The sequence below is a fragment of the Corvus cornix genome, chromosome 10, assembly GCF_000738735.6.
Source record: "Corvus cornix cornix isolate S_Up_H32 chromosome 10, ASM73873v5, whole genome shotgun sequence".
NCBI classification, from domain to species: domain Eukaryota; kingdom Metazoa; phylum Chordata; class Aves; order Passeriformes; family Corvidae; genus Corvus; species Corvus cornix.
The window spans coordinates 19,645,612-19,663,767 of NC_046340.1; the positions used below are offsets into that span (position 1 = coordinate 19,645,612).

At 46.2% G+C, this 18,156-nt stretch overlaps 1 protein-coding gene across 13 annotated transcripts in view; it reads left to right on the forward strand.

The window, feature by feature from the left end:
* Positions 1 to 18,156, forward strand: part of MYO9A (myosin IXA) — a 175,677-nt gene that overhangs the window by 23,713 nt on the left and 133,808 nt on the right. For all 13 annotated transcript variants that reach the window (XM_039557913.1, XM_039557912.1, XM_039557920.1 and 10 more), the window contains one exon: positions 7,751 to 8,672. In XM_039557913.1, the coding sequence (XP_039413847.1) occupies positions 7,830 to 8,672 (843 nt within the window). In that variant the 5' untranslated portion in view covers positions 7,751 to 7,829. The remainder of the gene's footprint in view (positions 1 to 7,750; positions 8,673 to 18,156) is intronic.

Here is an 18,156-nt window from a genome sequence, read left to right on the forward strand (position 1 = left end):
GAGAATGTTGAGGAAGGATCTATGCTGAGGATCTATGGGAGGACATGATTCTTTAACCCAACAAAATCCTTTGGCATGGACCTATATTTTGATATTTATCAGTATATTGATATATGGAGTTGGTATAGATGAATATATATTTATAGGGCAATATTCAAAATACTCTGCCATTTCATCATACAGGTGAGAAATAATTTCTTGGTGATAACATATAAATTTTTTTTTTGTTTAACGAGCTGCCCTTTATTGCTGTTATCTTTGGAAACTTCCTATCGCTGCGATTTGGTGGCATTTAGGTGCCAGCACAATGTGTTTGTGCAATCCTTGGTGCTTCTGGAAACGCTTCTGCCTTTTGCTCAGCTGTTATTTCAAGTGTGGTGCTTGTTGGAGCTGGAAGTGGTCCTGGAGTGCCTCCACATCCTTCAGCGAGCTTCCTTTTCAGCACGACAGTCCTCAGGCTGCTCCCAGCACCTGCAGCGCTGTGTTAGGAGGAGAGGGATCCCTTGATTTCCCCAGGTTTTGTTCTCTGAAGCTCTTGAGCTCCTCTAGGATAGAAGCACCTTGTCCTCAACGCTGGTGTAATTCCTGAGCTCTCAAAAGGTATTTTCTGCAGCTATTTTGGGGCTGGAAGACGCTCCTTGGTGTGAATTCCTTTAGTCCTTGGCAGTGTCGCTCTGCTCTTACACTTCATATCCTTCATTTTTAACGGCTTTCAAAAATGTTTTGATTGTAAGTGCTGCTGGTTTTCAGGCTCTATATGTGAATTTTTAGCTGCAAACTAAAATATAAATAGCTGGGCACATGCTTGTAGAGCTAAAAGGGAGATCCTGAGTCCATGTACAGTTTCTGCAGCTGTCTCCGTGCTCGCTGGCTCTGCTCTGCGCCTGCATCAGTGTGGGATTTGACAGTGATCTGTGGTTTTGGGATATCAACTCCAGATTTATTTCCAGAGGCTGAACTGCTCTGTGTCCACCCGTGAGGAGCAAATCCAACCAGTCAGGTCGGAAAATCTGATATTTCGGCTGTTCATGTGAACAGAATTGCTGTGTTGGTGAGGGATGCTCTGTCTGATGATGATGCTGGAGCCTGGAGTTAATCCAGGAAAACCTGAAGGGGCTATAAATGTAATCCTATCAGTTTTATAAATGACAGATTTGTCTTGGTGTTTGGAACAGGGTTATCCCACCTCTGGCCACTGACTACTTCATTAGCCATTAGAAGCAGCAAAACAACATGTAGCAAGGATTTGTTCCCCTGGAGGACTCAAAACACTTGGGATACACCAGACTCTTCCTTAGTTTCTGCCTTTTTGTTAATCCCTACCATTCACTGACAGTTCTCATTAGTCATATAGGGAATGTGGGAGCAGCACATGAAGTTAAACAGGTGCCACCATTGCAGTCAGAAAGAGGAACCAGCAATTCCTTTTGTTTCTTTAAATTTTACGGTTTATATTACTATTTGATTGGTTTCTGGCGGTGAAAGCCAAGGGAGCAGCTGGAGGATCCCATTCTCTGTGTAGGGGCATGCTTTGGGGGAACAGAAGTGCTTCCAGAAGTCAAGATTCAGTGGCTCAAATCCGAAGCTCAAGGAGGAGGAACGATCCGGGGCAGGATTTCTTTGCACCCTTTTTTTGGGTTTCCCAGCATCACACTGAGATGCTGTGATTGAAGCAAAGTCATTTCTCCTATGCAGCTGCCTCAGTTGAGACCTCATCAAGCCTTCTTGTAGTTCCTTTATTTAATTTTCATTTCTTTGGCACCTGTCTGTGCCTTTGGTAGCATCTCCAGCCGGTGAGGCAGGAGTCATGCAGGCATGCATAGCCCAGATTAATTCCTTGGATGCTGATTCATTGCCTGCACAGAAAGTGCTTTGACCTCAAGGGAAAGCATAAGTGATCGTGTTGTTATTCACGTCCTAATTCAGTTCCTCCTTCATCAGAAACGTTTGTAACATTTTAGGAGTAACTCATTTCACAACAGCTTTTCTTGTAATTTTTTTTAAGTTGTGCTTGGTTTTTTTTTATTTCCGTTTTCATTTTGTCTCAGCTAAAAGGTCTGGTAGAAGCTGAGAGATTTCCACAGGAGATGCGTCACCAGGAATGTGATGGATAGCAACATCCTCACCCACCTCCCAGTTTTTAGAAGAAGAGGAACCACTGAGTGGTTGTCACACCATAGGGAAATACCAAAACCTCAAGACAAGGTGATACCAGGCTCTGGAAAGGATTATCGTCCACTGAGGTGCTTTATGTATCCATGAACTTCATAATACCAGTGTCTGATTAAAGAATGGGGCAACCAAGCCCATCTCTGAAAGAGAGGGAGAAACACCTCCAGTGCCCACCAAGGAGCTCCCAGGTGCCAAAGCGAAGCTCGAGAGTCATCCTCCACTGTAGAAGTGAACAGACAAGGAGGTGACAGAGTTGCTTGAAATGCTGAATAAAACGGAAAGACACAGGGGAAAACCAGCCCGACATGACTTGTCTCAAATTTTTCAGGCCATGGAAGAAGCTGTTGAGCTCAGGAACAACTTAGAGAACACTTGCAACCTATTTTAGTTCCAGTGTGGGCAACTGTAGGTCTTTGGGAATGATTTACATAGGGTGAGCTGTGTCACTGCTTCTTTTATGTTCTGGGAATCCCCCTCAGAGGCTGACTAGGCATCTCTGGCTGTACAGGCATCTTTACTTCCAGAAGTATTCCCTTTTGCTTGAGGTAGGATGGGTGACACTGACCAAGGGTTGACACTCCTTTTATTATGGCTCTTGATAATAACAGCCAAACCCCAGTTTACGAATCTGACTTGGACTGGGGACATCAAGAATGTTTAACTCAAAATCACTTGGGTTTGCAGGAAGTGAAAGGACACCAAATTTTTAGGTTCACCCACATTTGCCTTGAACTCTGAGCAAGACAAAGCAGGTTTAGCGAAGAAGAAGAATTTCTTTCTTTCAAAGCAATTGGGACCAAACGGAGAATTTTTAAGGGGAGAGGAAAGAAGCCCCTGAAGCAGTCAGATGTGTGGTTGGGATGTTGCTGCCGTTGCCTGCATGTCCTCGCTGTTGGTGCCTGCGGGGCTTGGTTTTGGCTCAGTGCCGGGTCCAGCAGGGTCCTGTGTTGCTGCAGAGCCTCTGGGAATGTGTCTCCACTTCTGCTTTCATTTTCTGTTCTAATTTAAGTTGTCTCACTGCTTTGGCATCTTACTTAGGTGCCTCAGTCCAAATAAACTGCTCTGAAATTCAGCCAAAAGACCTTTCTTCTGTATATGGACAATCCTGGAGTGCTAATGGGTATTTGTTTCCCCCATCCAAGCTTATCATGCCTTAAGAAGTAAATTTGAGTTGTGATTATAAATCGAGTTGAAGACATCCCTGCTCATTGCAGGAGGGTTTGACTAGATGACCTTTACAGGTCTCTTCCAAAACAAACCATTCCAAGATCTCTGTAACACTTCCAAATCTCACTTTTCCTGTGATAGAACTTTCATTCTTTTGGATGAAAATAATTTTAGAGAAATTTTGCACCTCACACCTTCCCCACACCAATACCTGGGTGCATAAATCTGTGTTTTGGGTACCACCACCTCCTGCACTTGCACGCAAGGTTCTTGGAGACGGGCCCACGTAGGTGATTAAGTGACAATAATAATGTTTCTCTCCCATCAGCAAGCAGTGGGAAGAGAAAAACACGGTGAGCATGGAAAAGGAAGATGATAAAAGGAGAGGGTTAAGCATTATGCAGGTTCTGAAAGGAACTGACGTGTGAAACGGTGCAGTGATAACCAAGATGTTGAGCTTGCACCTGGGTATTCCTCCTGTGTGTAGCTGTCACAGATGTGTCAGTCTGGTGTCAGTTTTGATGTCACCAAGGTGCTACTTTGGGTACCAGCAGCACGAGGCTGTTGGCTGCTGCAGGAGAAACATCCGGAGAGCTCTTGTGCCCATAGATTCAGATTAAGCAGTGAAGTGTTTTTAGATTGGCAGCTACTTTATCAGATTTTATAAGTTTATCTATACCAGGAATTACTGCCCTGCACAGTATGTGTTGGGATGTGCTGGTGGATGGATAAATCCAGGCTGTCCTGAGAACTGAACTCTGAGGACTGGGAATGGGGAGAAAGTTTCCCTGTTTCTGTAGTCCCTTGCCAGCTTAGGGGATGTTATAATAAACCCAGTGAACTTTGCTTCCAGAATTGCCCCTTTAGCAGCCTCAACACTGACACTGATCCGTGTTTTTTCCAAATCATTCGGTATTTGGCAAACTCTGCCCATGATTTCAGGCTTTAGCTGTCACAGATTATTTATGCCGGCTTCGGATGCTTCCAGTGGACAGTTTGTTTTGGATTTTTGCCACGTGTTGCTAACGCTGTCCCTGAAAATGAACACACTGAGGCTGATCTTTCTGAATGGGTATTAAACTGTGGTCAAATAGCAAACGATCACACAGAATGTAAAAATCAACCAGTATTTACGTGTTTAGTGTCTGTACAAAGCCTAATTGGCAATCAAAGTTTTAGTCTTTCTCTGTCAACCTGCCAATAATCAGATGATTATTGTCGGTGTTATCAGGACCTCTGAGCCTTCCCCTTGGAAATAGTAATTTATTTTGTTATATCGGAGAACCCAAGTAATAGAATTAATTTATGACCGTGTTTGGAGGTTGTGCTTTTTTTATGTTGGAAATAAAACTATGTTAGTGTTGTAAAATTGAGCAAAATCAGAATTCAGGGTTAATTTGAGAAGAATCTTCATTAAAGCATAGAAAATGGAAAAGGATATAGAAAATATTAGGCTGAAAGTATATGGTCAGAGGGCTGGAGCCCCTCTGCTCTGGAGCCAGGCTGGGAGAGCTGGGGGTGCTCACCTGGAGAGGAGAAGGCTCCAGGGAGGGCTCAGAGCCCCTTGCAGGGCCTGAAGGGGCTCCAGGAGAGCTGGAGAGGGACTGGGGACAAGGCATGGAGGGACAGGATACAGGGAATGGCTTCCCACTGCCAGAGGGCAGGGATGGATGAGATATTGGGAAGAAATTCCTGGCTGTGAGGGTGGGCAGGCCCTGGCACAGGTGCCCAGAGCAGCTGTGGCTGCCCCTGGATCCCTGGCAGTGTCCAAGGCCAGGTTGGACAGGGCTTGGAGCAGCCTGGGCTAGTGAAAGGTGTCCCTGCCCATGGCAGGGGGTGGAATGAGATGAGCTCTAAAACCTCTTCCAACTCACACTATTCCATGATTTTATATTGACTTAAAAGGCCATAAATGTTTCCTTTCATAGGCATGCAGAGTCCATGGATTTTTGGCCAGAGTGTTCCCAGGAGTTTGCAGTAGGCAAAATGTATAAATGACTGAAGTGTAGCATCATTTTTGCATGTTCACCTGTAAATGTAAGCATGCAGAGACTCGAAAGGCCTTTAATTAAAACAGTGCACAGAGCAAATATTAATGGGTATCAAAATACAAACTTCGTGTCATTCTTTTCATGTTCCTGTTTAATTTTTTATGTCTAAACGCAAAAATATTACTAATTTTTCAAGTCATGTAATAGCTAAAAGAACAGCCTGCTGGAATGGTTGTTGTTAGGAGAGCCTTTCTCCCTGGCATATGCTAATTACCTCAGGATAGATATTTCATTGCATTATTTTCTCCAAAGTGCTTCGGAAAAGCCGGCTGCATGCACGAGGCGTGTTGGGTGCCGAGTAGGACCAGGCTCATGAGCGTGGGAGACCACAACCAATTAACTTCATTAGCGTTGCTTTGACCTCCAGTAACACTCTGAGCCATGTTTGGGGTTGTTACCAGTAGACCCCGTGGCACCCCTGGGATTTACAAGGCTCGAATTAACATCCCTTTGCTTTCTGATCTTGGAAGCTTCTGGTCTTTGAATGGTTTTGTGGGGGGGACTTGGCTCTTCTGCATCCCCAGAGCTGCTGAGGCTTTTAGCATCTCCATGGGGTTCACACTTGGCTCGCGATCCTGCTGGATTCAAGTTGTTTGGATACAGAAGGCACAGATGTTTGTTGTTACACCAATTCCATGCAGAATGAACATCTCTAGAGATGTTTGGGTGGGTGGGGTGGAGTGGCCTGATGCTTTATAGCCTACTTACTGAGTGTGCAGGAGGGAGGAGGCAAGGTCAGTTTGCTCAAGGTAACCAACTTAAAGTTGTGTTTGCACTTCTCATGTGAGTCAGCAATCTTGAATACGCTCTGATAACATCAATAAAAATAGCCAGCCCTCTTGGCCTGAGCTTTGAAGTAAAATCTGGGTGAGGAATTATTGAGCTTAAGCATGGTGGGGGATTTGTTCCCCATTTCTTGATGAAAAGCTGATGCTGGAGTTGCAGAGCTACACAAAGCAAGCCCAACCCAGCACTCCCCTGACATCATCCGTGTTGCATCTGTGCCTGTAGTAAAGGCATAGGAAAGCAGCTGGAACACTTCCTGGTGTATAATGTATGTCCTGCTACCAAGCAATACGCCGTGAATCCCTGCCAGATGTATTTCACTGGGACATATTAATTTCTGTGCTTTGAAGTGCGCGTGGCTGGGGATAATATCCTTAATGAAATATTGGAGCGAGAAACAATACAGCGTAAAATAGTGCTGTTCATTTGAGGGCCTCAGAAATGAAACAATTCTCCAAATCCCAGCCTTGGAGTGGATGTGGAAAATGAGGGTGGCTGTACTTGGACTGAAGGTTCTGGATCTGGGAACGTGGGGGAGACTGCAAGGACAGGGTGACCAGTGCTGAATACTCTTTCCAGCATCAAATATCTGAAGTTCCCTAAACCTGTTGTGGGTTTTGACTTCAGGTTTTTTGACCCTTCTTGAGCATTTTGTTGATGCTGTGAGGGACCTGTCATAGTTGTGAGGTCTTGCTCCAGTGGGGCAGTGCTCAGCAGAGAGCTCAACATTACACACCACCTTAGGGTGTGCATCCTGTAGACTTTAATCTGTATAAAGTGTCACTGCCACCTGATAGCCCAGGTCCTGGTTCTGAGGGTCCTGCTTTTCTCCCTAGTTCCCTTTTGTCTTTGTATTGGAGTAACTCCTGACATCTTCCAGGGCAGTTTGGAGTTTGTTAGAACTGGCAGAGAACCGGTGCCCTTTAACTCTGCGTTTGCTTTAATTTGGGGCTGCTGGTGGTGTGTTATCTTCTTGTAGTGGTGAAGTTCGAGAAATCAGCTGCATTTGATGTTCCAGTGCCAAAGATTTGCGTTTGTTTGGTTTTAAGCAGTACAAGAGAAATAAAAAGTGCGATGTATGAGGGAGTTGCTTGCAATAACTCATACCCAGTGTGAGATATGGACATCTCTGAAAAAGAGTGACTTGGTAGGGGCAAAAGTGCTGCTGATTAAATCTTCATGGGTTCAAAATCTCCTGGACAGGAAGGAAAGGAGTTTATCTACTCTTCACCGGCACAGGACCATAGAAAAATGTATCTGGGGCAAGAGCCAGGTGTGCAGGGAAAGGTGATGGTCATTTTGTTTAAGCAGCTAAAATTTGTGGGTGCTGAATACCACGCACCCATGAGATTGATTCGGGAGATTGTCTGGCGTATTGCTCACAAAATTTTCACTGAAAATTTGAGGGTCTTTCTGATACCTCAGATTGAGGGCAAAATTAGCAAAAGCTCGAGGTGCTGTGGGAGTTACATATGAGGAGGGGGAGCCTGTGTTGTGTGCACAGTATTATCTGCTACAGCTTTGGGGTATTTGGAGGATAACACCTAACCTGGTTTTATTTTGGTTTCTTTCAGCCTTGCTAACATGATGACCTGACAAGATACAGCACGGTCCTGACTATGCAGTGCAGGGACTGATGGGAAAGGATCCAATATGAGTGTGAATGATGTTGGAGGCAGACGACGCTTTGAGGATAGCGAGTACACGCTGCACATCTACCCCGGGAGCATCGCAGAGGGGACAATCTACTGCCCCATCACCGCCAGGAAAACGTCCACGGCCGCCGAGGTGATCGATTCGCTCATCAACAAACTCCAGCTCGAGAAAACAAAATGTTACGTGTTGGCCGAAGTGAAGGAGTTTGGAGGGGAGGAATGGATCCTCAACCCCACGGACTGCCCGGTGCAGCGCATGATGCTGTGGCCGCGCATGGCGCTGGAGAACCGCATCAGCGGCGAGGATTATCGCTTCCTGCTGCGGGAGAAGAACCTGGATGGCTCCATCCACTACGGGAGCCTCCAGTCCTGGCTGCGGGTGACGGAGGAGCGGCGCAGGATGGTGGAGCGGGGCTTCCTCCCCCAGCCCCCGCAGAAGGACTACGATGACTTGTGCGGTTTGCCAGACCTGAACGAGAAAACGCTCCTGGAAAATCTCAGAAACCGCTTCAAGCAGGAAAAAATCTACACCTACGTGGGCAGCATCCTCATTGTTATTAATCCCTTCAAGTTCCTACCTATTTATAACCCCAAGTATGTCAAGATGTACGATAACCATCAGCTGGGGAAGCTGGAGCCCCACATTTACGCTGTGGCAGACGTGGCTTACCATGCTATGCTCCAGAGGAAGAAGAACCAGTGCATCGTGATTTCAGGAGAGAGCGGCTCGGGAAAGACACAGAGCACCAACTTTCTGATTCATCACCTCACCGCCCTCAGCCAGAAGGGATTTGCCAGCGGAGTAGAACAGATTATTCTTGGAGCTGGCCCAGTGCTTGAGGTAAGATGGAAGTGATAGTAGTGTGGAAATGTTTTAACGGTGAAAAAAAACCAAACCCGAGTAGTTGGGGTTTTATTATGACACTACTCTGGGGTTATCTGCTAAATACTGATAATAAAGTGACAACAGCATTAGCAATGAGAGAAGGTTGTGTTTCCACCTATAGAATCCTACCTGCTTCCAAAAAAAAGGATAAAAATAAAAGTACAGCAAATGGCTTGTTGCCAAATTTGTTAATGCTTTGTTTTCACTCAAGTGTTTCTTAATGCTGGTTTATCTCGGTGGTTTCTCAGTGGGAAAATGGAAATGAGGATTATCAGTAGCCATTTTCTAGTACATTGAAAAGAGAATTCATTGCACACAGTGTATTGATAATGTTGTATTTATGGAGTTTCTGTGCACTCAGCTTCTTTGAGCTGGGGAAGAAATCAAAGGTAACTTTCATGGTCAAAATTGGGTTTTCTAACCATGGCTGCTTGATTTGGCCACATTTTACTTACTTTATGAGGACTCTTTATGTGTATTAGAGATTAGATGAACTGGGCCATAGATTTTCCGGTATGAAACTCTGAAGATACTCTGGGATACCAGCTTAGTTAATTAATTTGTCTTGAGTTTGCTCCATAGTCTTTGAGATGGTTTTTCTTGGAATTGCCAGCTTTGCTGGTTAGAAATTTTTCTGGTTAAAGCCCATCTGCACATGGGTGATGTGTCAGCTTCAGCCATGCCATTGTCCTTGCGCTGAGGTGGTTTGGTGCCTCCTCCCCTCCCCTCCCCTCCCCTCCCCTCCCCTCCCCCCCCTCCCCTCCCCTCCCCCTCCCCTCCCCTCCAACCCATATTCTTGGTGATCTGTTTTCTATTTTGAAAGGGATGCTTTGACAGCTGTAGACAAAGGTACCTACTCTCTGTGCCTCTATTCCATTAACGAGTCTGAGGACTTGGGTCAGCCTCAGCTAGCAGCAGAAAACTGGGAATCAGAGGAAGGACTAGTGCTTGAACAAAGGATGAGCAAACAGCTTCATTTTGCAAAGCCAAAAGGTTTTTATTTGTGTTTCACATCAGGTGGAATGGGCTGAGCTAATTTAGTCTGGAGTTAGCCAATGATTATAGTACTTTGGGATGGGCTTTGCCCTGACAAGCAGCAAAGCTGTGGGACAAACAGAAGGTAAAGAAATTAAAAGGTCTTTTTATTTGGGACAGTGTGCAGGAAGCTGTTAATTTTCTTAAAGCACGCGAGCAGGTGGACTCCCTGTCCTGACACTCACCACTGTTTCTCCTGTTGTTATCCAAGAGCTTATGGACCTGTTTCTTGCTGAGGTTGAGAAAACATCAGACCAGGCTCCTGTAGTCTGCAATTAATGGTGGTTACTGCGGTGACCCACGTTGGTGACCACATTAATTTCAGAAAACCAGTATGAAAACTATTGCATTCCACCTCCGATCCTGTTATTCCACCTGCAGTCCTGTTACTTATTTGAAACACCTCTGTGCTGTTTAGTTTTTGGTATGATGCTTAATGTGTCATGTTGGACCACGGTCATTTTATAGTTCTCTTTAGCAGTGTCAGAGGGAGCATCTCTGTCTAGGTTAGATTTGCAGAGGTGGAGAGAGAGATCTCCAAAAGGGAAGGTAGAAGGAAGTTTGAGGAATTGGTTTTTTTCCATAGATTCTACTTTTCTCAGGAATAGGTTCTCTACTTGCTTGGCTCTTGAATGGAGAGAGGCAGCACAAATGGTTTACTGGGAATCCTGACCTGGTGGTGGCCACTCACTTCTTCTGGGGACCATTCACAGAATGGTTTGGGTTGGGAGGGACCATCCCATTCCACCCCCTGCCATGGGCAGGGACACCTTCCTCTGTCCCAGGTTGCTCCAAGCCCCACTGTCCAGCCTGGCCTGGAACACTTCCAGGGATCCAGGGGCAGCCACAACTTCTCTGGGCACCCTGTGCCAGGGCCTCACCACCCTCACAGGGAACAATTCCTTCCTAATTTTCAATCTTTTTTTCCTTTAAAAAGCACCTTTGTAGTTTCTCTCCTTGGTTCCCTTTCCACTAGATGAGGTTGCTCAAAGCCCCGGTGTCCTGGCGAGTTGTGTGTGTTGGGATGAGGTGAAGGGCAGAGATGCACTCCAGCCTTTTGTTTTCCTTTTGCAAGATCTGCAGCTGTTTTTGAGGGGGAAAAAATCCTGAATCATATCTGTTATATTTTTTTTGCTGTTGGAACAGAAGTTTGCATTCCTTCTCTCCAGCAGCTGGACGGCTGCTGTTGTGCTTTGTCTGCTTCCAGGCCTCTTGAAGAAAGTGGGGTAATCCAGAATTTCTTCTGCTCTGCCAGCACCGGTCCCAAATAGTCACAAATCAGGCAGCCTGGAAGATAAAGATAAACATGAGTTTAATTTTTTAATGTAGTATATTTCTGCTTTTCCTTCTCTTCCTAGAATTTCCCAAGAAAGGGATCTTCAGAGCAGAGCTTTGGGTAGTGTTACCCTGCAAACTGTTTGCAGATTTGACCTTTTGGGTTGTGGTTGGAATAAACTGAATAAACTCTGGAAGTTTAGATGCCAAACTTTTGGGGGTTTTTTTCTTCTTTTCCTTTGTTCTTCTTCTCTCCTCCGGACACCTTCTGCAATCTCTTTGCTTTCCCTTTGCATATTTAAGATCAGATTGTGTTCAGCTCAGGTTTGTCTTTCAGAGGCAGCGACACAGCTCTTTGTGCTGCGACTTCTGACTTAGGGAACGGAGCAACCAACAGTTCACTTGGACCCACTGATCTCTTTCTCTGCTTGAAAAGTGTCTCTGGCAGGACAAGTGCATGGAACCTCCTGTTCCTGGGAATGCCTTTGCTGTCATGCTCACATGGCAGGAGAGGAAGCAGAGCAAAATTAAGATTTTTTTTTTTTCCTGCAGCTTCTCTGTTTTCCTAATTTACCTTTCTTGAACAGCTTCAGGCTATTGTTCGGGATTTTTTTTTGTGGCATGAGATTCCTGAGTCTTGTCCAAATTGGACTTTTGGGGACGGCTGTCAAGACAAGCTGTTACTGCCCTCTAAACACGGTGACATCATCCACTAGTTGCACATAGTTTGAGACGTGTACTGAGACCAGGCATGTCCTTTTAAAGTGTATTTGATGTAAATTCTATGGATTTTCTTTTTTCTCCACTGGGATTTAATAGGAAAATTTTGCTGTAGTGGTGCTCCTTGGAATGGTTGCAATATGCTTCTTTTGGTGATAAATGATATTTTAAAATATTTGCATATTCATATATTATTTGTCATAAATTATATTCCTTAAATACCATACTAATTTTTCCAATAACAAGATTCCAATTGTTTTAAAACCAGGTGATTTTCTTTATATTTTTCCTCTATTTCCCCCCATTTTCTTATAAAGCACATTTTTCCCTATAAGAACTTGCACTCTGGCTCTTTAATTTCAAGACTGAGCTTCTCAAAATCCATAATTTTGTGTAGTTAATTGAGGAAGAGTTCCACGTGCTGCAGTTCCATTCTGGTTCTGACTGACTCCATGCAATACCTGAGGTGAAAACTTTTGCTCAGCTTGGTGCTTCATCAGGAACCCAGAGTGCCACACCTCAACAAGATATTGAGGGGCTGGAGGGTGTCCAGGGAAGGGTCTGGAGCACCAGGAGCGGCTGAGGGAGCTGGGAAAGGGGCTCAGGCTGGAGCAAAGGAGGCTCAGGGGGGACCTTGTGGCTCTGCACAAGTCCCTGACAGGAGGGGGCAGCCGGGAGGGTCGGGCTCTGCTCCCAGGGAACGGGGACAGGAGGAGAGGAAATGGCCTCAAGCTGTGCCAGGGGAAGTTTAGGTTGGAAAAATTTCTTCACGCTGGAAAAGATGTGGGTGCCCTATCCCTGGAGGCGTTCAAGGTAGCTTGGAGAGGTTGCACAACCAGGTCTAGTGGAAGGTGTTCCTGCCCAGGGCAGGGGCTTGGATTAGATGACCTTTGAAGTTCCCTTCCGATCCAAGTCATGCCGTGTTTCAATTCATGCTCTACCTGGAGAACTGTGCTTTATCCCTGCAGGGATATTTTATCCCTCACCTAGGGAACTTGTTGATGTGAACTTGGAACGGCGTTTTAAAACCCTATTTTCTCTTTAATTAGATTAGCTAGAAACATCCTGATGAGCTTTATGTTGGAATCCCAGCTCGTTTTCATAGACTGTAACCCTTAGAGGTGGGATGCGGATGGGATCATCACCCTGTGCCGGTGCATGGTGCAGCCTGTGAGCATCCTTCTCCATCCTCCTGAACCATGCCTCAGCCTTCTGGGGAGCTCTGAATGCAAGTTAATTTATTACATCTTGCTAATTTCTTTTTCAGTTCTCCATAAAACTGCAAAAGTAGGAAATTCCTCCCTGGCTCAGGTATGCCCAAAGGTCCTCAGACAGGTACTGGATGAGCCTTGGTCTAAAGGAGTCTGCACCAGATGATTTTATCATCGGTCCCTTTCTCAGCATCTCGTTCGTCACAGGAAAACAGCCATGGCAGCTACACACAGCAGATGTGGTGTCTGAGCAGCTGTTTATTTGCCTTTTCAAACATCCCAGTGGGGATCTCTCAGTTGCTTTAAAAAAAATAAAAGCCAAGAGCTGTGTTCCTGGGAGAGGCCTCGGAGTACAGGCAGTGGCCAAGGGGAGCTGCTGCTGCCCTTCACAGCTGATGTGCATCTGCAGCATCTCTGCCAGAAAAAAAAAAGGAATTGATTGCTTGAATTGCTTTGGAAAGAAATGCAGAGAGCTTTCTGTAGAGATGGCCCCGCTATTTGCATTCCCAGTGGTGGTGGTTTGCACAGGAACCTTAGGAACAGCAGCTGGAGTTGCTTTTTGGTTTCTGGAGCAATATTGCACAATGTGTGTGCTTTGCTTGTGTGGGGAAGTCAGAGTTGCCACCTGAAGGTCTGGGAAGCTGAAAGCCTTTATTTTTCTTGTTTCTTTAATCCTGATGATGGGGTTGTTAGAGGAAAATGCAGGCAGCATCTAGAAGATATTGAAGGTTGTTTTCCAGGACTATGTGCTAATGCCCAGCATCCTCCCAGCTGAATTCAGCCCTGGCAGCAGCAGCTGGAGCTGTGGCCCTGCGAGGTGTGAGCAGAACGACTCCACGCTGCCAGAATTGCAGGGGATGCTGCTGAATGTTTCCAGAGCCAAACAAAGAGCCATTGAGTCGAGTTAAAAAAATCAATTAACTGGAATGATCAGGCGTGTCCTGGACTTCCAGTAGGTTCGGGCAGCGTTGGACAACATGGAGGGGCCAAAGCTCCCTGTGCACACAGCCTCCACTGCTTCCCCTGCATGTGCCAGACCTGGAGTTATCCCAGGTAGGACCCAGCTCCTCTGGCAGATCCCGCCCTCTTCGCTCCTGTACTGTGGAGCCAGGATAAGGGGATACTCCATTCCTATACGAATTAGGGTGCCATTATTTGCCTGTGAGAAACGACATTTGCAAACAGGCCATATTCATATTTTTACCTGGAACAGTGCTAATGGGATGTAAACTTTGACAATATTCTCTTTTTTCCCCCTATTCCTGCTTGAAACAGTATTAATGGGGGATAAAATTTAAGTATATTTACATTTTTACCCCCTGCTTGGAACAGTATTATTGGGAGGCAACCAAATTCCATTAAAATAGACTTTACAAAAGAAATAGATTCTCTGATTACAATGTTCACAACGTTCAGTTTCCAGTACGCTGATTTTTGAGTAATTGGGTTGTATTTTGTGGCTCTAGAAGTTTTATATTAAAAAAAATAGATTTTTATGAAGGGGAGAGGGAAGATTTATTCTTCTGCTCATTACTCACTTTTGATCATTTTTAACCTATGATATGTGCAATTGCCACTGCTCTGCCATCTCAGTTTGGTGTAGGTGTGAACGCAGCAGCCAGGGTTTTTTCCCTTTGCATTCTTGCCTCCCTAGTGCCTGGAAAGGTTAGAGAGGGAGCAGCACACTGAGATTATCCAGCTGATGCCTAATGTGGGAAGAATTCGTGCAGGCCTGACACAAAGGACTCCCACAGCAAGGCTCAGGCACCAACTGCTTTTCACCAGCGCTTGCAAAATGCTGGGATTCTTCAGCTGGGGAGGTTTTACAGTTTCAGGCTCTGTATCAAATAGCGTCTTGTTCATCCCTTTTTCTGATGCTGAATTATTCAATATTTTCACTGTAGAGTCTTCCTGCCATATCCAGATGGGCTGTATCAGTGCCTGGGTCTAATATTGTTATTATTTTTCATTACTTGCTATCTTCAGCAAATATTTCATTACTCCAAAGTCCAGATTATTGCACTTGAATGACAAAAATGGATGTTTCTACCCTGCGAGTGGGGAGATGGATTTGTTATTAAAGCAGGTTTACGTGAAGCTGCTTTTCCTCCACCCTTAAGAATTACGAGCTATTTTGTTTCCAGGAGGGAAATGCCAAATAAACCCTGCCCTTGCTGGGTGGAGTGCTCACCTTGCAAGATATCCTGACTTTATGGACCCCTAGATAGCCAGGCTTTATGGACCCCTATGTATCAGGATCTCTGGCTATCCAGATTCTATAAATATTTATGTGTCTATACAATATAACCCTGAGTCTGACCCTGGCAGGGACCACGTGTTCATGCCAACCCAGATGATGCTCAGCATTATATGGTATTAGAGAAAAATTTACTTTCTTAATACCATTTTTAAAATACCTTTCTCTGTCTTATTCCACCAGTGTGTCTGTTATTTGGGTTTGTATTCAGCTTTTTCGGTAAAACTTGAATATCAAGGTGCACATTTAACAAAACGTGAAGGAAGGGCCCATTTTCTGACACCTTATTTTTCCCTTTTTCTCTCTATTTATCAAATGCTGTAACTATAACGTAGCACTTTGACAAACAATGTTTTCGATGGAAGATCGTGTTGCTACTGTTCAGTAAGGCTTCCATGAAGACTTAATAACCAAGACAAGGACTTTTTATCCCTAATGTGCATAGTTAGTACAGCACCGTGTTTTTCTAGTCACGGAGTGAGAAGTTAATGCCTTAGTAGGGATTTTGTTTCTTTCCCCCCTCCCCCCTTCTCCCAGTCAAAATACAGATTTTTTTGGTTTTCAGGAGCATTTACTGAGACCCTTTTGACTTTTCTCGTGGTTGGGGAGCCTGTATTGGATTTGACACGCTGGGCTGGGTGCTGGGTGGGTGCCAGGTGGGTGCTGTGCTGCAGCCCTTGGTGGGGAACACAAGAACCTGGGAACAAGGAGCCTTTGTAGGACAGGGACTACACCCAGCTCCGGAGGTAGCAGCTGGCAAATTCGGGCTTTTTAACAGTTTCTGCCATCCCCATGGCTTTTCCAGGCCTGGAATGTGAGTGCTGTCCCCTGAACACCTTTGGAAGAGCATTTGGGTTTGCCACCCCGGGAGCCAATCCCTCTCCCGACTGCCCGATGAGGAGGTGTCCTACAGAGCTCAGAAATTGTATCCCAAGGGAGCAGATACAATTTTCTGACTGTGTCCTCCGTGTCTTCAAGGGAGAGAGGTCCTCCCTTCTTATTTATGGGCAGGAGTTGCTATTTGTAACAAGAAATTGTTATTGTCACTTATTTTATAAAGTGGGGAGACAGAGAAAGTGTTGTTAGTTATGGGAGGGACCACAGTGGTCACCTGGTCCCGCCTCCCTGCTCAGGCAGGGCCATCCCAGAGCACAAGGCACAGGATTGTGTCCAGACAGCTCTGGAATATCTCCAGTGAGGGAGACTCCACACCCTCTCTGGACAATCTGTTCCAGTGCTCGATCACTGCACAGTGAAAAAGTTCTTCCTCATGTCCAGGTGGAACTTCCTGGGCTCAGGCCCTGCCCGTGGCTCTGGTGCCGCTGCCGGGCCCCGGAGCAGAGCCCGGGCCCTGCCCTGAGCCCTCCCTGCAGCCAGGGACACCCAGGGCTGAGGGCCCCTCTCAGCTGGGGCTCCTCTCGAGGCTGAGCAACCCCGGCTCCCTCAGCCTGTCCTGGGCACGGGGATGCTCCAGGCCCTTCCTTATCTCCGCAGCCTCTGCTGGACCTGCTCCACTCTCCACAACTCCCTGACAGGAGGGTGGAGCTGGGTGGGTGTTGGGCTGTACTCCCAGGAAACAAGGGACAGGACAAGAGGACACTGCCTTAAGCTGCCTCAAGGGAGGTTCAGGTTGGACATCAGGAAGAATTTCTTCACAGAAGGGGCGATTAGGCACTGGAATGGGCTGCCCAGGAATGGGGTGGAGTCCCCAACCCTGAAGGTGTTTAAGGAATGACGGGACATGGCACTCTGTGCTCTGGTCTGGTTGACAAGGTGGTGATTGGTCACAGGTTGGATTTGATGATCTCAGAGGTCTTTTCCAACCTCAGTGATTCCATGATTCTGTGATAGCTACAGCTCTGCAGTGATGCAGTGTGTACATCTGCTTTCCCCATATGATTCCTGTGGGAATAGAGAAGTCAATGCGTTCACTGAGGAGTGCGACGATGGTCATCGTTTAGGGTCGTGTCACTGAAAATGCCTCAACCCAGGAATTGCTGGGATGGGCGTTGTTGTCCACCGCTTCTACAGCATGTGGATTGCGTTTCGTTGTTTCAACATCTGATGGATATGAAGAAGTTTAGCCAAGTGCCTCCTGATTTGCCCCAATGGCTTTGCCAAATCCAAGAGGAATCAGTTAAAAGAAGTAAGGCACTTCAGGGAGGCAGAGGCAGGGAGCTGCTCCGATGCGTTTGGTGTTTAAGGTTAAATATTACGTAGAGGTTAAGTTAAAGCTCAGCGGAGGGCGGTGGAACGATCCTCTCCCAACCCCACGTTGCACAAGTCTCGTGGGGCTCACGGCAGCAATTCAGGGTAGGCAAATAAAATCATTGTTTGCCATGTTTGCGGAAGGGATCTGCCTTAACGGCAGCAGCAGATTGCAGCTCCCCTCTATTCCCTTAATTGAGATGGATGAGGGATAAACGTCGTGCCAGACAGTTGAGCCTTTTGCTTTGTCACCGTGATTGGGGATTTAGACTTCTCCAGGCAGAGGCTGCGATAGGGAAGATGAAAGGACAAGCAGAATCTGAAGAGTTTAAAACAGTGGAGATCTTTTGCAGATCATTTATTTTAACATATAAGGTATAAAATCCAAGTTATGCCCATGTTGCATCAGCGAGTTAACAAAGCTTTCTCTCCCTGGGCGGTTGGTGTCCCACCAGAGCTCCCTGCTCCCGTGCAGCCTTGCACTGAAGGGGAGCCCCTCCTGTTTTGTAGTGAAGAGCCTTGGAGAGCGAGGTCTTCCTCCTGTCCCACAAGGATCCCTGCGCTGAAAGAGGTGAAGGCTTTGCCTCAGCCCAGCCCTGCGAGGACACGAGGCAGGGCAGGATGAGACTTGCCTGCTAGACCCACCTCTTGCAGGCAACTGTAGCTCAGGGATCTCCTAGACTGGCACAATCTTCATCTGATAAGTCTAACTGGGTGTTTTTGGGGTCAGCTT